Source organism: Dermacentor albipictus, chromosome 1 (genome assembly GCF_038994185.2).
Source record: "Dermacentor albipictus isolate Rhodes 1998 colony chromosome 1, USDA_Dalb.pri_finalv2, whole genome shotgun sequence".
NCBI classification, from domain to species: domain Eukaryota; kingdom Metazoa; phylum Arthropoda; class Arachnida; order Ixodida; family Ixodidae; genus Dermacentor; species Dermacentor albipictus.
In genome coordinates this window covers 189,162,666-189,182,528 of record NC_091821.1, presented here as the reverse complement: position 1 = coordinate 189,182,528, position 19,863 = coordinate 189,162,666, and the positions used below count along the sequence as shown (strand labels likewise).

Here is a 19,863-nt window from a genome sequence, read left to right as displayed (position 1 = left end):
TTACCGTCGTACATAAACTTTGCGTATTGTTCTCCTTATGTTCGCAAAATTTGATCGCAGTTGTAGCTGTAGTTATGCCAGCGCAACCGCCTAAGTTTTACACCTTTCGTAAACAGTCTAACAACGTTATGGACCACTTGCATATGTATTCTGCTGAATAATGCTCATTTAACCCAGCCATTTGGAACATTGCCTAGACATTGGCCATACCATGCCCCTAATATTCCCCAGATATAAACACGATGCCTTATTTAACTAACCGAGGACACAGAGGAAACAAACTACGAATCTCCTATGATGCACGAAAGCACATGGAAAAGCGGGGGTTTAGTTATTATCTGCAACACTTGCATTTAAAGCAGTGAAAGTTTCGCAAGACATTGTGTTTAAAATTCAATTTTCACGGGATTTAAACCATCTCTCGCGTCGCTTTAGGAGTCTGGGAAACATTTCGATTAGCGGCAGTACGACGCCCTGGAACACTTTAATGAGTAACTTTCTACAAAAGCTGTAATGAACCTACACTGTATAAACGTATATCGCTGGTCCCTCAGAACACTGCTTAGTACTTCGAATAAATATAAACACCGTACCCCGCATGTCTTACTGAGGGTGCCGTGACATACTTTGCTCAAACATGAGCAAAGTGACATACTGAGCAAAGTGCCGTACTTTGCTCCCCCCCCCCCCCCCCACCACCACTTTTGACAGTGGGGAGGCAAGTGCCCCCTATGACCCTGCGGTAGGCTATGGTGGGCTGTGAGGTGAGCCATATCGCAGGCCTCTGGATCAGAGATATTCGAGTACTGGGGCATTTTCCCATTTTATCGGCATCAATATGCAGCTGCCGAAAAGTACAACAAATGAAATCTCGCAATAATTAACATTTATTCCCCTTCTTTAATGCAGTGTAGAAATTCATCAATCATGAAAGCTGTCAGAACAAAAAGCAATTAAAGACTGAAAATGTAGCATGAGGAATAGCAGTACATGCAACAAACACAAGTATTCATTATTGTTTTCATTATCATCAGGTGTTGCTTTAGCATCTTCATTGCATGCAGGGTCTCGGAACTTTGGTGGCGGCCGTTTACTTTTAGCCTAATATATAAAATTTTCCTTTATTCTAGAGCAAGACAATGCTAATCTGCAACATTATTTAAACGAGAAAGATAACGTTAACATATCCACTGCTTGTACGTCAACTATCCTAAAAACACCCGAGTGCACTAGCTCATTTTGGGATCCGCGCAACACCGCGCACAAGATACGACGACCCGAAACACATAAGCTGCAGCGACTGGCGTGCTTTTACTTCTTTTGCCTCCCGCAAGATGACGATGCGGCGGCTTCACTTGACGAGCGCTCCCTCCACTCCAGCAGTTTTTATTTAACCTCCCTGGGCACGGTGTAAGAATAATTATTCTTACACCGTGTCCCTGGGTAGCACAGATGTGACCATGGTGGAAGAAGAGTTCTACCATGGATGTGACATTGCGATCCCGGAGGCCACGGGACCCCGGCATAAGCTGTTAAAAACTGTCTGATTCAAACCGTTCAAAAAACGCGCGTTACACTAAATGACGCAACAGTGCGCCCCACAGCACAGCATTTTTGTTCTCGGACATAAGAGTTTCTAAATAATATGAAACTCTATGTTCTCGGGTTTGTTTCCGTTTATGACTCCATCACACGGTGCTTTAAACACTCCATGGCCGTCATATTTTAAACCAGCGCCTGTCTGAACATAACTTATTGTTAAAGAAGTTTAATCACAAATATATTATTTATAAATTAATGAAAACTTTGATTATAATTACTGTATAAAAATAGGCCACGATGGCTCGCCAGTCCTTTCGGAACCTGCAGTATACAGCAAAAGTACGGCCTTTGAGATGGTTTTACTACTCTGTGGGTATGTTTGGGGCACGACCTACTGTAGGTCGTGGTTTGGGGGGTACGATGCCGACATTTTTGGGATAGGTGAGGTTTATGTTGGCAACCTATGTGTAATGATTTTTTTTTATTATTATAATTAATTTTTTGATAATCATGGCCGCGGCCAGCTCTCATGTGGGCCGACGTGACTAAACCTGCAGAACTGATAAGTTCGCTGATTTAAAATTCGCCGATCCAAATGGGCAAAGCAAAACCTAAAAAACATACGTCCCGACGTAACAACCCTACTGGAATGCCATCGGCTCGTGACATGGAACAGGAGGGAGTACTCCAGGAGACAAATGTCAACAGCTCTGTCGAGGAGCTGTGCGACATGGTAGGAGTCGAGTTACGTTTTGCACGTGGTTTCTAACAACACATTGATGTCATACATTCGCTGGTTTTGGTTCAGTTTTCACTGTTTGTGTCTGCTGAAATTTTAATCGTTGTGTGGCGGGCAGCCTGCTCTCTAAACAGAGCAGTTGTGTCGGAAATGTTTTTACACCTGGTGTTCTGTTGATTACCAAGTTGTTGAGAGGGAAGGCAAACGTGTGGCCAGTGACCGGTGTTGCTTTTGCGGCTTAAGCCCCAGAAGTACTCGTTAGTTACTGTTCATGTGTTTACCGTGTGCTGGGTGCTCGCACGTGGCGCAGAGCATTGCCCGTTTCCTAAGTATGCCGATTAACATTCGCTTGCTTATGTCGTTTGCGTGCTTAAGCTTCACTGGTTTAATACTAGTGAAGCTGAAGCGTGCACGTGTCGCGTGCAGTGCAATTACACTGGGCACGACAACTCTGTATTTGTGGTGCACTCGCTCCAGGAGCCAGGCATGATACTGTTTGCTTATAAAGCCGCTGCATCAGAGAGGTATGCTCATGGAATACCTAGCTCCGTATGAGCATCATGCACAGAAAGTTGAACAGGCATGCCGAGCTAATCATACTAAAGAACTGATGTAAAAGTAACAACATACGCAACGAGTTGCTGAAGCGCAGGCAGAGCGAGCGGCTTAGGCAGCTTGTTTAAGGAGAAAAAGAAGAAGGCAAAGTGCAGCGTCCACCGCCCGATTCTTGGCCAATCCCCCACTGTGGGTATGTGCCATGGCCACTAAGGACAACAACAACAACAGCTAATAGAAGCGGTGTAGAGCAGCCCTTCGAGCCCACTGAAGCAGCATGCAAGAGAGGATAAAGTTCGAGGCATCATCATGCGCAGAAAGTTGAACGAGCATGCCGAGCCAATCATACTAAAGAACTGATGTAAAAGTAACGACATAGCAATGAATTACTGAAGTGCAGGCAGAGCGAATGGCTTCAACGGCCCAGGTAAGAAAAAAAAGAAGGCAACGTGCAGTGTCCACAGCTAATAGAAGTGGTGTATAGCAGCTCTTCGAGCCCACTGAAGCAGCATGCAAAAGAGGTTAAAGTTTGAGGCATCATGATGCACAGAGAGTTAGATGGGCATGCCGAGCTAATCATACTAAAGAACAGACTTCGAAGTAACGACATACACAATGAATTGCTAAAGCACAGGCTGAGCGGGCGGCTTAGGCAGCCCGGGTAAGAAAAAAAGAAGGCAACGTGCAGTGTCCGTAGCGAATAGAAGCAGCGTAGAGCAGCTCTTTAGCCACCAGACGGGGCGGGCGGCGGCTGGAGAGATGATGATGATTGGCATCCCCAACGGGGCGGCGACTAGTCACCTAGCCTGCTTGAAAGCAACATGCAGTGCCCACAGCGAATAAAAGCAGTGTAGAGCAGCTCTTCAAGCCGACTGAAGCAGCATGCAAGAGAGGATAAAAGTTTGAGGCACGGTAAGCGGCTGCCATCAATACGGTGGTACTTCAGCCAGTGAACCTCTGTGGATGCCTCCTCATCCTTCCCAATAAAACATCTTAACTACATCTTGCAGCTATTGCAAGTTATTAGCTATTAATGGGATGTTAAAGTTACAATGGGTGTATTGTGTCATTGAGTGCCACGAAGTGATGACTTTCTTTTTATCGCATACCTCTCGAAGCCTTACAAAAGTGCCACCTTTAGTTTTATAAACATAATTTATTCTTTATTTGTAATTAACCAATATTTACATTTTCACAGCGTAGCTGCCAAAAACTAGTCACTTCTGCATGAAATAAACTGCCTATAAATTCCAAGTCTAGTTATAACTGCTAACCACACGTACATGCCGACATCAGCTCACGTCTGATTGTGGAAAAAGGGACTATTACTTCTGGACAGAAAGATTCTGAAACCCAATGAGTTTGTACAATAAATATTTATTCCTCTCTTATCTGGCGAGGGATTCACGGATTCACAAAGAGGTGCCCAGATCTGTCCCTGCCAGATGTCAACATATGCGACTGGGTGGTTGGGGAAGGCAATGACAAGTTGCGTGCCCATTTCAGCAGTGCCTCTACACTGGCCCTTTAACAAAGGAGGGCACCCTGCAAGTTTCTAGAATCTCACTCTATCCACAATGGCTCACAGACCCTCTTTACTTTTTCTCTCTGCAAAACTTGCGTTCCCTCTCCGTTGCTTCCCCCCCCCCCGCCCCCCTTCTGGCCTTTGTTCGCCTGTCCGCCGTCATGAGTGCAGTCAGCAAAATTATCCTCCTTCCATCAGACGATAACTGACATCAATGCCAATGCCAGCGTATACGTGTGGTTAGCGCTACAACGTTGTAATTCAGGCCAAGTGCCTTGTTTTGAAAAATATTGTCGAGCTTTTATGGTGAGAGGTTTTGATTTAAAGATTTGGAAGGAAATATGCACATCCGGATGCAGAGCAGCATCTGCACAAAGATGATAGGAGATGTAGTGTCAATTTAGTGTTGAGCAGACAGCTTGCCACATATTGCCCTGTTCTCTTTTAATACTTTGTTGTTATTCATATTTGGTTAATGCATGTTCAGTTAATGCGCACTTATCCTGACCATGATGTGTACCTTTTTACTTGCTGTGTATTTGGCATCCGTCATAATTTGCGTGACTATATTGTACAGAGGTCAAGACACTTGTCTAGAATGCACAAGTCACATGCTCTAGTCTGTACTGGCAACATTAGCCAGGTGGATGTGACCGTTCACAGCTACATTTACGAGATGCCTTGTCTCCTTTTATTGCCTAATGCTTTGACAGCTGCTCGCCGTCAGGAGCACGTTCTAGACAAGTGTCTTGACCTCTGTGTACCCATTCTTGGAAGTTATGATGTTACCAGGTCTAAGTTGAACTATGTATAGAGAAACCTGATGTGAGGAAACATTGGAGAGCTTTAAAATTGGGGACCCAAAGTTGGAGTACACTATCGGCTGAGTGTACAAAAAATTCAAAAGGAATTTGGGGTTTTGGGTGCAAAAGCCACTTGAGGATGCTATATCTAAAGCTTCCATCCTATTAGTAAATATTTTTTCCTGGCTTCCTTGTTGTTTACATTCAATAACTAAACATGTCAGAATACAGGAACATTTTATTAAAAATATGTAGGAATTTTACTAAATATATTTCAGGTTCTATGCATGCAGAATTAAAGAATAATAAAGCCAATAGTTGGAATCGAGCTCACTCTAGCAGCACGTTGGTGTGGTCTGAAATGCATTCACTTTTTCCAAAAACTTGATTTTTTCAGTGCTAAGTAATCAAATGAAATTCCTAATTTTTATCTATAAATGATCAGCAAAACTACATCAAACCATTTTTCTATTGCACTCATGTGCAACATATCGTAGAGGCATTGCAGCATCTCCTATCAATCATTTGTGCATCTTTTATTCCAGCTCCAAGGAAGTAAATTGGAGGAACGAGAATGTGCAGCAAATATTATGGCCAGTATCGCAAGAGACCCAGCCTCCTGCGAATCACTTCTGAAAGCATCAGTTATACGAACAGCAGCGCCACTGCTGCTTGACAAGAACACTGCCGTGCGGCACTGCATTGCTGGAGCACTTCGGTAAGTGACCGGCAATTCTGCTACGGACAGGCTGCATTGTTTTTCTAGGCACTTGTGCTATGACATGTGCTAAGTGTATGGACATCTCAACTAGCCAATGCAATCAGCCAACATGACGTGTATGCTAGTGCAGGCCATGTAAACATTTATTGTGGAGCTTTCTGACTGTAGCTTTCTTATATCTATACCACACGTACAGAGATAAATTAGTGTTTGGCATTATCATAGCACTTGTCCCATGTCAGGTAATGGCCTTGTTTCCCAGCTGTGGCAGCAGCATTTTGATAAAGACAACATGCAAAGGCCCTGAATGCAGCATTATTGGCCACATCACCAGCCATAGTAATTGGTTGTTTATTAAGATAAATAAAATTAAGGAAGGGAAGGAAATTACTGCTGACCGCGCTATAGTTGTCTAGCACAATCCGCTGACACCTGAACAGCGGTCAACAGTGGTCAGGTGGTGGTAGGATAGTAAATCGCCAGCCATAGATGGCCATGATTAGTTTGGACAGTGTCCTCCATAGCCCAAGTGTTACATCGGAATGTTAAACCCTTACCACTGCATGTATGATATGTGATATAGATAAAAGTTGAAACTTAATAAAATCAGAGTAAGGAAATCTTATGTATTCAGCCAGAATCTGTCATGTCTAGCAATGAAATACACAGAGACCGTAACTCTGCAAACAATTTCCCAGTTCTTCAAGAATATGTGACCGCAGCAGTTTACACAACGTCCAAAATGTTTGTAAATTAAGTGGCTTATTTTAACCATTTTTACATCTGAAATCAGTACACAAAAAATACCGTGATGTTTGTTTGCTGTTTATCACCTTACTGCAATGTGTTGAAAGAGATAGGCATTCAGGCAGTTCTGTGAGGCAAATATTAATTACTATTTCATATGTGATACAGTATACAGTTATGGGTTGTTTTGTGGAGAGCCAAAATCTGATTCATTGTGAGAAAAGAAATTTTGTGGCTAAATGTAATGTTTTTATAACCTAAGCAATTCCTTAGCATCATTATTGTCATGAGTATGTGAAAAATGAAAATGCTAGCAATGTTTACAATAGCTTAGCATGGGGCCTGCCGTGTTCCAAGAGCTATTGACAACAGACACAACAAAGAATTTGTGGTGGAAAAGCAAGAACGCATTCTTCTGCCTTACGTCAGTCTCTAAAAAATTATGAAAAAAAAAGAAAAGTCAGGAAAAGGAAGCGCTGGAAGGGTTCCAGCCTAAATATTCTCAATCAAGGATAACACTGGCAAATTTTAAATAAATTTAAACTATATGCAGCTTCTTACAGCAAAGTTTGTTAAGTTTTTTTTTAATGGCTCAGATATTTTTTGCAGGTTTTGTGCATTCCGAATGCCCTTCTGCATGGTCACAAAATGTATTGGCGGCGAGGAGTTACGGAGTCGCCATCTAGCGGAAGCACCTCGCTGGCGTAGTATGAGGGATCACGCGGCGCGCTCCTCATAGGTTTTGCTGTCAGCGCTCACTGAAATAAAGTCCCTTTTACACTGAAAACACCATGCGCGAGCTCTCCCGGACATTTCTGTCAGTACTTTTGAAACGAGAGAAGTTTTTTACTGTCTAAATAATAATCTTTGGCAAACTGAAAGCACACAATCGTTTACAGACGCTATCTCTTTACCGAATACGTACAGTGAACGCCACTGCGCGCGGTCGCCGCGATGGAGTCTCCCGAACCGGCTTCTTGCGTGAAAGGTAGGTAAACGCTGAGAGCAAGCTATGTGAAATATGTTCTTATAGTATTTGTATAACTAAATGGAGCGTAATAGAACGAAGCCTCAATGCAGCGATCGCATAGATTCGCAGCGACTGACTGCGCGTCTGCGTGCTTGTCCGTGCACTGTTTCGCTTTCTCCGCGCGCGCGTTTTCGCACCGTGCCATGAGCTTCAGGCCGCAGAATATGAGCATTTGACAGTATGCAAGCAACCATTGTTGCGTGGGTGCTATCAGAGCTGTTCAAAAATAACTTCACTGTAGAGACTTCGACACCTACGGGGACTGTGATGTGCCGTCGCGACGATTCAATCTTTTTTTTCTTCTAAATTCTTTGACTTTCAATATTATTTCTCGAGTTGCGTCGCACTGTATGTTTATCGGTGTTCTCGGCATGCCATTTCCCGCTGCTCCTTTTTTTGTAATCCAGTGCATTAATTCATAACACAAACATGACCATATGCCATGATTTTTTGAAATGTGCTTCTTACCGTTGCCTTTCCACTCCACTCAACTTGCCAGTATCTATAGCATCGACAAGTTCATTGACCAAACTTCATGACATTAGTCGGGCAGCGGACTCGGGCAAGCGTCTCGGTGCGCGTTTTCAGAACATCGCAGACCGGGTGCCGTAGCAGAAATCTTCCTCGCGTCTGTGCTTGCTGTATACCCGAGTTGTAGCTGATGACTATTTGCTGGTTTTATGTTCGCGAGCCAAGCTTCACACAGCTTCTTGTCCTGCGGCTACGTGTGAATAAGGCTGACACCGGCCTCCGTTACGTGCATTCGGCCCTGCGGCACGGAGCAGTAGCCTACCATGTTGCGTGCCTTCAAAGGCAGCCACTACCTATTATAGTGCTTTCAAGCGTTGTAAAGGAGACTTTGAAGCGGGAAAATTTCGCCACTAAATAAGGACCGCAGCGTACGAGGGAACTTAAACTCGTTTTCAGCTCGCTTCGGCGCTCCCAAAGCAGCCGACACGCCCGCTATGTCCACGTGATCCCTCCTAGCACGTCACGCCGACGGTGGCGCCAGCTTTTCCAGTGGTGGAGCTCGAGGCCAATATTCTTCATTGTGTATCACATATGATACACGATAACTTTTGCTCATAAAATCATAATCATGCTTTTCTTTATGAAATCAAGGCTTGTTTGGGCATGTCTAACCTGAACAAAGGCTTGTCCAATTTTCTCACAAGGAAATCAAAATTTATGCAATATGGGTCTAAAGCAAATCACTAGGACTGTTCAGCTATCATCTTGCCATTCCGCCGCTTGTTGAAGTTTAACTTTCTTATTCATGGATTACAAGTTGCCTATCCCAGTAGTGCCATGTTTATGATTAGTAGTTTCAGTGTTCTGCTTAATGTCACTGTGAAAAATGACATCTTCATTTGCTGTAATCAAGTTATTGAATTGTCTTCCATAATTGCTTAAGTCATGATCCTTATGAACCTTTAAACATGAAATAAAGCTTTTTCTTTTTATGCGAAGCATATTACGAGAGCTCAACCCAGCTCCTCAGGCGCGGCGGTGTCGCCGTCAATGACCTTTGACCCCATGCCATACCACGTGACACCGTGACGTCACGACAGAGGAGAAACGGGGCTCCAACTTGCGCCGTCGCTCAACTCTCGCAAGATGGGCTGGGTGGGAATCGAACCAGGGTCTCCGGAGTGTGAGACGGAGACGCTACCACTGAGCCACGAGTACAATGCTTCAAAGCGGTACAAAAGCGCCTCTAGTGAATGCGGTGTTGCCTTAGAAACGAGCTGTTTCTAAGGCTCAGGCGTGCGTCGCTTGCTCAGGCGCACATTTCGTTGCCGCGCCGAACGCTGCGTTGCTCGACGCTCACCGCGTCCAATGCGGGGCGCGTAGTCGCTGGCGGGTCGACGGGAACGCTGTCGCGTTCCACTCTTGAAGGCGAAGCAGAGTAACGCATGAGTTGTTTCTTCGTCTAGCCGAACCAAATATAGCCAAGCAACAGCAGTTCACCAGGCTAAACAGTGGTTCAACAACTAAAATAAAGGCTAGTATGCTTCGCATCCTGGGCTTAACCTTAGCTAAGCCACAGCCATTTTTTGCTCCATATAATTTATTTTATACATTCCTAAACATTCTGGTTATTACATTCCAATATATTTGGTATATGTATATTTGGTATATATATTTGGCATGAAGCATTGTGTTTTGATACTTGTAATTTTATTAATAGTTTACGCTGTGCATACTTATTTTTCACTTGTACTGCCCATTTTCAATGCTTTCTACATTCATGGACCCATTGCCATCTTTGGCTTTGGGACTTGCATATTTATATGATTTGTATCAAATTACTGTGTGTCCAATTGATAATTGCACTCAAGTCATCCCATGATTTTTTCGAATCTGTGTTCACCGATCTATCTCCATCAAACCTTTGGAGCAAGAGTTTGAAGTTACATGGCTACATCATCTGAACAATTTGGTTGGTGACTTGCCTGCTGTGTGGTCAGTGAAGTGTGACAAATGTGAAGCAGTTGTGCAAGAATTGAGTAATTGTGACAGTGCATTTCTGCAACTTGTGTTCTGAGTTTATCAACATGACTTATAAGCAGTGCAGCAAAGCCAGATGCTATAGCATTTTGATTTCGTTTCAGTTGTGTGGCACCTCTCATGTATTTAAGGTGCCCCTCACCAGGCCACATCGAAAATTTCAATTATATGCTGGAAATTGTTAAGTTTTCTGGGAAGCATTCTACCGCAATAATTTTTCAAATTAGTTTATTAATAGCGAAGATAGAAATATTTCAGTGCCGCAAACCCCTGATTTAAGGAGGCGAGCGTCACCGCCGACATAACACTCTCTCCACTTGCCCCACCTAGCCTCCAGAAGTAAAATTCCTTCCCTGTGTTCTCCCATACTGGAGCTCTGGGATTGCATGATGCATACGTCACAGGCCGCGGTTTTTTTTTTTCTCCCTTTTTTTTTTTGATGCGTAGTGCACTTCCGCTGAGAGTGTCATGTGCAAGCTGTGGTGTTTATCTGATTCGATGCAGCACATGATTTTGCTCGCTGTGCATGAGAACACCTGACTAGCGATATAAGTTAGTGCTACGAGAACACTAAGGCTGACACAAACGAATCATAGAGCATGATTTCACACTAGAACACGATAGAAAATAACATAGTTTTGTTGTCTGCTTGCATGACTGCACGACGTAGGAACAAGCAGACAAAACAAAAGTACATCTGTCTTGCTATGGCATGAAGTAAAACAAGAAAATGCAGACATTAGGTTTGTGTTTTATTATTTCTCTAAACTTCAATTTGTCCATTGAAGCAACAGATTACACAAATAACAGATGTTGCCTTGAATAATTCTCAAAGTCATGTGTCACTTTGAGCGACGTCACAGCATATACGTGTAGGTAGGCGAACTTGCACATATACGTAATTTCTCCGGCAGGGAGTGCGGTGCTCACGAGGAGAAGGGCAAACGACGTTTGGTTTGAAATTTCAGCTCTTTCCGGGGCACGTAGCAATGTAATACTTAGCCATGAATACAGACATGATCGTTAGTGCACATTGTATGCACTGCGCTTGTCAGTTCAAAATGGCCAGACCTGGGGAGGGACCCTTTCAGATTGGAGTGCAGTTGGTTCTAACAATGATGAGGCAACTTTCTTGAGACTGCTTTCCATTTTGTTGTCTTTTTCTTAATAGGAACATAAGTGCCATTAGCCATGAAGCATGCCATGCACTTATTGACTTCGATGTCATGACACCATTAATAGGCCTTCTAAAACAGGTAAGTTTGGGTTGAACTTTCTTGTGTAGGCATTTTCTCACTTCTGGATACATTCCTTTAATTTCAGAACGTTTCTGTTCCTGAAATAGATGGAAATAGACCAAACTGGTTGCAATTAAAATGTGAGGTTCTTCTGGCTTATGGGAGCAAAATCTTGATTTATGCTATCAAATCTTTTGCAAAAGTTCACAAATTCTGAAATTTGAACTTTTCTTCTTTCTTTCTTTCCTTACTTGTTTTTTTTTTTTCTATGTGGAAAGCTACAAGCTGCATATTTTTGAGCATCAGAAGCATGCAAAATCGACATTCTAGGCAGCTGCAGCATATATTTCTTTTATGTGCGTATTTATGTGACTAGGTGTGTTGCAAATCTGTGTGACTCAAATGGGCAATTTTGTGTGATTTGTAAATTAACATGAGGATTTTCTGTCAGGCAGGCAGAATGTGCGGAATTGCAGTGATTGATATTTATGCAAATTTATTGTGTTACTGTTTGAATAGTATTTATTTAGAACATCTGTGCATTTTTTTAAAATTTGCGGACTTATATTTGAAAGTTTGAAACTGCTGCGAAGGACCATTAATTAAAGTTTTTTTCATTGTCCATCATTGGCTCAAACAGTGCAATTATAGAACTTTATTTTGAACAACTTTATTTTGACATCAAAAGCTCCCACATTGAAAGCTTTTGACTGACATGCATAATGAGTCTTACTTTTTGATTGTGTTTGAATTTGATCTATTGTCTGGTACAAATATTTCACTCAATTTATAATTTTTGCCCATATATAAGGCATTAAAAAAAAGCAAGCATACGTGTTTCACTGTTCTTTGGTAGAGGTGAACTGAGGCAGTTGCTTTATGTGAGCGCAAGTTTAAATAGTACTCGAGAAACAAGGTTAGACCATTGAGGGGAGGGGGGGTACCATTCCAGAGTATACTTGAGCGAGTGGCACAATGCACACCTTGTGCAGCAGCAGCATGTCTTTATTTTACATTTTGTACTCTCAGTCTGCCGCTGCTGGTATTAGAGTGCACATTCCTGAGTGAATTGGTAATGAGTATCATAGGTGTAAGCATACGACACATTCTGTACTGTAGGTGTCCTCGTTTCTGCCTTCACGGTTTTTAACGTTTATCGCTTACACATACAGGTAGTGGCAGTACTTGGGTTTAAGAAAACTACTACAGAGCGGTTCAAACTTAAATTCCCCGGTAGTTTATACGGGGTATATGACAAGTCCAGCTTCATTATATTGAGCTCTCCAACATGGAAGATCTGTTCAGATGCACGCCGCTCTTGAGCAATGTCTGTGTTGAATAGAAGCGAAAATCAATGCATATTTGTAATGAGTTTTCTTGCCAGTTTCCATCAAAGTACAAGTCTCGCCCTTCCAGTGATTTTCTTTCGTCTGCTGAGTGCCACAGACAAGTGGCAGTCGATTTATTATTTTGGTGTGATTGCTGTGCTACTAGATAGTGCCAGCTTCCCAGAAAAAAAAATTTTTTTGTCTTAGTGCGGTGGAAGTCTGGCTCCCCTGGGTTGGACAAATGGTATTGTGGCATTGGGCAGCTGCAGTAATGACAGCTGCCTTTTTAAATTCCAGAATCATTGTGTTCTTCGATTTTTTTGTCACCTCAAGCAGACAATTACAAGCTCTAGTGAGCCAAGTTTGGCACTTCAACTTAGTACTGACAGTTGCAAAGAAAAGTTCGAGCCTCAGGTGTTCTTTCTTGTGTGGACACAGCTCAATGAAAATGCTTTGTTGCCAGCATCTCTGCGATTTCCTTTCCTTGCAGTGCTAGGAATGACGCGTCACATGGAGGACATCAAGAAATGTCAAACTTCACGTAGACTGTTTCTCCTGCCATGCCTATCTGCAACTCATTAACATGGAAAAAATTGACAGAAACTTACAGCAGTACATAACAAATCAACTGCTGATATCGCAATAATGCAAGCTCCTCACGATGAATCAGTCATAAAAAAATTCATGAAATATTGGTGTTTTTCTAAGAAGAAATTTGGCACACAACTGACAAAATACGCCAAAGTTTGTCTTGTGTTAATTATTTATTTTTACTTCGTTAATAGCTGCTGAGTGTAATTATATGTGGGGCCTCAATTCCTCAAACACACAATACTATTGAGGTGCCACAGAAATGTTATTACCATGTTTATTATATAGTCATAACATGGATCATGAAAAAAAATACTTAATGAATAGTTAGTGTGATATTCAGTTCATATTCAAAACTTCAAATATTCGCCCACCCTACTTAATACCTTTTGCTTCGCTATGTGGAGCAGTCTCAGAGACTCAGTCGTGATTAGAGCTTCCTTGGATGTCCTCACTCATTACTTCCTCATCAATTTTGTCACTGTTGTTTGCCCTGCCGGGTACTCTGGCAGTAACTGCCGCATCTGTCAGAGGCTTAGGAGTAGCTACAGCATTGTCAGTGTACAGATTTTCCTCCAATGCTAATTCGGGTTTGTTTACCGAAGACCAATGCCCCACCATCACTTCATCAACAGAAGCTTCGTCAGCCTCCGTGTTACTTGTAGCGTCCAATAGAAAGCCTCCCTTTTTGAAGCAGTTCACAGGTGAAGGGTGCACGTCTAGCCATGGCTAAAAAAATAAACTGGACTGCCATTAGTAGTGGTCAAAGTCCCTTTGCGACTGTGTACGTATTGAGAACAAGTTTACTTGGGACATGTTAGCCATAGAATGGTTTAGTTTGTGATGATGCCAGTGTCCATGGGCTGCATATCTACTGTTGTATTTGGAGTGACCAAGCAGACTTCCACAAATGAAATGTTTGACACAGGGGGTTGTGCACTGCAATTGTCCAGAACCAGTGCCACCTTTCTTCTTTCGTGGCCCATCCATTCCATGAGCCATTCGTGGAAACACTCCTTTGTCATCCAGTTCATTTTACTGTGGCATCACACTGTTACTCTTGAGGCACCAGTAAAGCAGTATGGGCTCTCCTATTTTTCAACCACAAAAGTGGAACACTTGTCGTTTTAATCCATATTAGAGCTTGGGAAAATGGTCATACAAAGCTTGTGTTTTACATCTTTGCACGGTTCTTATTTCAAAGCATTATTTTTGGATAGCAATATGTCGTAAAGCGAACCAGACTCAACACCATTAAAACTATTTTTGTATTCATATACTGTAAAGGTACAAGGCAGTTTTCTCCAAGCCTGCCCATTTTGTGTGGACATAAGTGATGCTGCCTTTCTGGAAACTGACTTAAAAATGATTCTGTGCGGTTGTGTAAACCTGTGCCTAGGTACTGCATGGCTGGAAATCAGTGCTGTGCAGCAGGAAAGCAAAATGCTTCATCTTTTCTTCCATAATTGGTCCAATGAGTAGCAGGTTCTTTGCATGGGCGTTCAGGATCCACAGGTAAATGTTCTGCTCCATATCATTGTGGGGGCCCTGCCAAATCTTATTCACTATCTATTGCATTGCTCTGATGTAGAGGAAGCTGTGCACCTTCTTGTCATTCTTGTGATCTTTCATGATGATGCACTTTGTTTTAAGAGGGGATATTTCCTTTGCTCTGACCGTGCTGTGCCTCTTGGTGGAGGTGACGATCCTCAATTGTTGCGAAAATGAACTCCTAAGAGACAGCAACATAGACATGCAGAAATGGCAGCATGTACCGATTGCACCAGTACAGTGGCTACTGGCTGCATGTAAGTGCCTATGATGTGGAAAAACAGGTTAGGTAATCTGTAGCCATGCTGGAAATGGGTTGGGATCATTCTTTTGGAGAAAAGGTGTAGGATAATTACTGCTGCCACCTTTCACATGTCGGCTTTGTCAGGAGTAATTGATTACTACTTCCAAGTGGAGAAAGGTTGATAGGTGTGCAAGGGCGCACCATGCATACTGACCATAGTTGTGGCGCAGTGCTGGAGCAATGCTGGAGCAATGCTGATGGCTTGCTTACATAATCACAGTTGGGAAAAGAACCAACTCAGAGAGCACTCAAAAATACATCGTCATCAGCCTGTTTTATGTCCCCTGTAGGATGAAAGCCTCTCTCTCTGATCTCCAATTACCCCTGTCCTGCGCCAACTGATTCCAAATTTGCCTGTGAATTTCTTAATTTCATCACCCCACTGAGTCTTCTGCCATCCTCGACTGCGCTTCCCTTCTCTTGGCACCCAATCTGTAGCCCTAATGGTCCACCAGTTATCTAACCTACGCATTACATGCCCTGCCCAGCTCCATTTCTTTCTCTTAAAATATGAGCTATATCTGTTTGCTTCCTGATCCATACTACTCTCGTCCTGTCTCTTAACGTTACGCCTAACATTCTTCGTTCCATCACTCTTTGCGTGGTCCTTAACTTGCTTTCGAGCTTCTTTGTCAGTCTCCAAGTTTCTACCCCATATATCAGCAATGGTAGAACGCATTGATTGTACGCCTTTCTTTTTAATGATAGTTTCCATTGGCGTTAATAGTAGATAAATAGTAAATAGTAATAGTAATAGATAAATAGACATAAATAGTAGGTAACCTGCCAAGTTAAGAAGATAATAGGTGGAAGTTGTGTGTTATCACCTATGTAATAGATCCATAACCGCAAACGCTCTTCTGGCGCTCTTGGTCATTTGAAGTAAAGGCCTGCGCGAGATCGCGACACTCTTTGGCATGTCTGGCTATGGCAGAAATAGGTGCACACTCAGATGCATCCGGCTTGTACAGAAGGATTGTGTCGATTATGTGCAACGGGTGCCAGTCGTACAATACTGCGAAGCAATACAATACAAGCAGTACTGCGAAGGCTGATGGAAGAAACGGCAAGCTGGGATACAGAGCGGCGGGTATTGTCGTTGGGCAAGGGAGAGCAGGAGAGTGCGTCAGCGTCAGAGTGCTGGTGGCCGCTACGGTAGAGCACACTAATATCATAGTCCTGCAGGTGAAGTGCCTAATGGGCAAGGCAGCCTGATGGGTCCTTCAGTGACGACAGCCAAGAAAGTGCGTGGTGGTCTGTGACGACATCAAATGGGCGGCCATACAAATATTGGCGTAACTTAAAGTCCAGATGATCGCCAAGCATCCTTTTTCCGTCACGGTGTAGTTACTCTCGGCTTTCGTAAGCGTGCAACTTGCATAAGCCACAACATATCCAGAAAACCTGTGTTTGCGCTGTGCAAGGGCTGCGCCGAGGCCAACACCACTGGCATCAATGTGTACCTCTGTACGGGTAGTCAGGTCTTAGCGACGCAAAATTGGAGGTGATGTCGGCAAACGGCACAGGATTGCGAACGCCTCGTCGCACTCTGACGATCACGAAGTGAGGAGCCTGCTGCTTCCAAGAAGCTTCGTCAGGGGCGATAAGATGGTGGCGAAGTTTTGAATGAAATGTGTAAAGTATGTGTAAAGTAGGAACACAGACCTACAAAAGAGTGCAGATTTTTGATGGATGTAGGTTTAGGGAATTCAGCAATGGCCCATAGTTTGGCTGGATAGGGGAGAATTCCATCCTTGGAGACAACTTTACCTAGTATGGACAGCTGCCGCACTGCAAATCGGCACTTCCTTAAATTTAGTTGTAGGCTGGCATTTCTCAAGAAGGTCAAAACATGCCGGAGGCGTTGAAGGTGCGTGGGGAAGTCCAGAGTGAAAACGACGACGTTGTCAAGGTAGCAAAAGCATGTCTGCTATTTCAAGTTGCGCAGAGCAGTATCCATCATGCGCTCAAAAGTTGCGGGTGCATTACAATGTCCAAACAGCTTGACGCTAAATTCGTACAAGCTGTTGGGCGTGACAAAAGCCGTCTTCGGCCGATCGTCATCTGCCATGGGTACTTGCTGATACCCTAAGCGCAGATAAAGAGAAGAAAAGAATTCTGCTTCTTGTAGGCTATCAATCGCATCGTCAATTCGAAGCAGTGGGTAAATGTCCTTGCTAGTAAACGTGTTGTGCCGAAAGTCCACACAGAACCGTACAGAACCATCTTTTTTCTCAACGAAGATGACAGGTGATGCCCATGGACTGTTCCAAGGTTGAATCACTTCGCATTGAAGCATGTCATTGACTTGCTCGTTCATTACACGACGTTCTGCAGGAGACACACAATGCAGGCGTTGCCACAGTGTTGGTCGGGAGCCAGTGTCGATGCAATGCGTAACAGTGGACGTCCGGCCCAGGGAAGGTTGCCCGACGTCGAAAGAAGAACGAAATTATTCTCACAGGCACAGAAGCTTGGAACATTGGCTGATGTAAGGTTATCAACAATGGAGGAACCAAATACATCACAGGGTGTCGGAGCAGACATGGAAATAGCACTGAGCATACTGTAAGTGACGCAGTGCGTGTCTTCAGGCACATCCATAACTTGCATGGCTTCAATGGCTTCCACGCAGCCAGTACATTCCCCTCACAGCAGCATCACAGTGTATGGGGACGGGTTGCTAAGAAAGATAGCGCTGGATCCCTCAGTTATTTCTACAGTCGCAAAACATAGCAGCAGACCTTTTCGGGTGCAAAGGCAGTCTGATGTAGAAAGTAGTGTAGCAGTGTCAGAGAGGCTGCCGCAATAGACAGGCACAACTGTTGACGAGTTCGGGGGGACTGTGGTGTCGACTTTGACAAGTAGCTTGTTCGAAGTCAAATGACTGTTGGCCAGCATCAAGTCTGACAAGGGCAAGAGTTCTGTTTCAGCGTGTGCGCAATAAATCGTGGCATTGTGACCGGAGAGAAAATCCCAGCCTAAGATGAGGTCATGCGAGCATGACGAAATGGTGATGAATTCGGCGGCGTATAGAACGTCTGCAATGACAACACGAGTGGTGCACGCCGCTATGGGGTGAATACGCTGGGCGCTGGCTGTACGGAGGGATAGTCCAGAAAGTGGAGTCATCACTTTTTGAAGCAAACGGCTAAGTTGCGTGGTCATAACGGATATAGCGACTCCAGTGTCTGCAAGCGCAGATGCGTGAATGCCGTCCACAAACGCGTCTATCACATTCGATGGGCTTTGTTGAGGGCTTTCAGATTGCTATAGCATCGCAGCCCATGCCTCGTGGACTGCAATGACTAGCTTTCCTCCTCACGAGCGAAGGGACGAGGCCGCATCGGCGATAGTGAGCGACGACACAGAGAAGGCGAACAGCGGGTGGTGGGCCTCGGGCCTACTGACTGTGACAAGTCAGAAGGTGGGTCATCATATGGGTGGGGAGAACCGGCAAGACGACTTGTCGAGTATGATGATGCGCTTGAAGACTACACGCGATTGCAAAAGCGTGCCACATGGCCGGCGTAGCTGCATGCAAAGCATATGGGTCGATTGTCCAAAGTGTGCCACCTATTCGCCATGGCAGGTCCCATCCATGGCACAGGAGACGTTGTACGGGGCGGCTGGTAGAATGGTTGTGTGGCGGGCTGCGGTTGGGGTCTAAACATGACGCCGGCGTAGCTGAGAGGCACACATTGCGGAAGTGGTTGGGGCCAGGCGACGACATCGGCATAGCTGAGTTGTGCAGGCACACAGATCTGTTGGGTCCGAGTGACGACATTTGCAGAGCTGAGAAGTGCAGCCGCAGGAACACTTTGGCAGAGCTCAGGCAAAGCCACACTGATCTCATGCTCAATGGCGCAGCGGAGCGGAGGCACAAAATGCGAGGAGGGCTCCTACATACTGTAACGGATACAAAAGGCAGGTACAAAAAGAAAGCGAAGAGAACGAAGAGTTTTTAGAGGCTGGACTGCGCTACGATCATGCTACGATCATCGCCCATCTCCTGTAAATAAAACCATTTCTTCACAACTCTTCGTAACAGTTGTGGTGGAAGGTGCGGGGTAATCGACACTCGAAGGCGAAGGCTGAACCACAAGTTCTTCGACAGAGCCGTCGCCTTGCTGGACTCCCACTGAATTCACCGGTGTTGAATATGTCCCATGACGCAGACAAACAATGGCTCATTCCACCTGCTGTACTGACCAGTTCTGTTCAACAACTGATAGGTGTGCATCCCTTCACCAGAAGATCGGACGAAGGCATCAAGGAATGGCTCATTCATTATCACTGGATGAGTGCCGCCAACAAGTGGAACAGCGCTTCTAAGCTTTCGAACGTCATGTTCTTTCTAACGGATACTGCATTGGTTTAGTTCAACAATCACGAGGAAATGTTCACAACATGGGGCAGATTTCTTTCGGAAATCAAAGAGCAATTCAGCGACTCCACCACGAAAAAGAAGAGGGCAGAACAGACGCTACTGCAACGTGCGCAAGTGCCAGGTGAAACCTGCACGACCTACTCTGAGGCAGTAATAAAACTGGGTAGGATGGTGGTCCCTGGAATGTCTGAGGAATACAAAGTGGGGCCCATGCTAAAAGGAATTGCTGAAGATGTTTACAGTTTCCTCATCGCAAAAGACACCCTGGCTTCCATCTCCGACATCATT

At 44.3% G+C, this 19,863-nt stretch overlaps 1 protein-coding gene across 2 annotated transcripts in view; it reads left to right on the top strand.

Moving 5' to 3' along the window:
* Window positions 1-2,030: 2,030 nt before the first annotated feature.
* The window catches only part of LOC135898047 (HEAT repeat-containing protein 3), a 72,433-nt gene continuing 54,600 nt past the window's right edge, over window positions 2,031-19,863 (top strand). For both annotated transcript variants that reach the window (XM_065426798.2, XM_065426797.2), the window contains exons 1-3: window positions 2,031-2,275; window positions 5,710-5,882; window positions 11,345-11,429. In XM_065426798.2, the coding sequence (XP_065282870.1) occupies window positions 2,138-2,275; window positions 5,710-5,882; window positions 11,345-11,429 (396 nt within the window). In that variant the 5' untranslated portion in view covers window positions 2,031-2,137. The remainder of the gene's footprint in view (window positions 2,276-5,709; window positions 5,883-11,344; window positions 11,430-19,863) is intronic.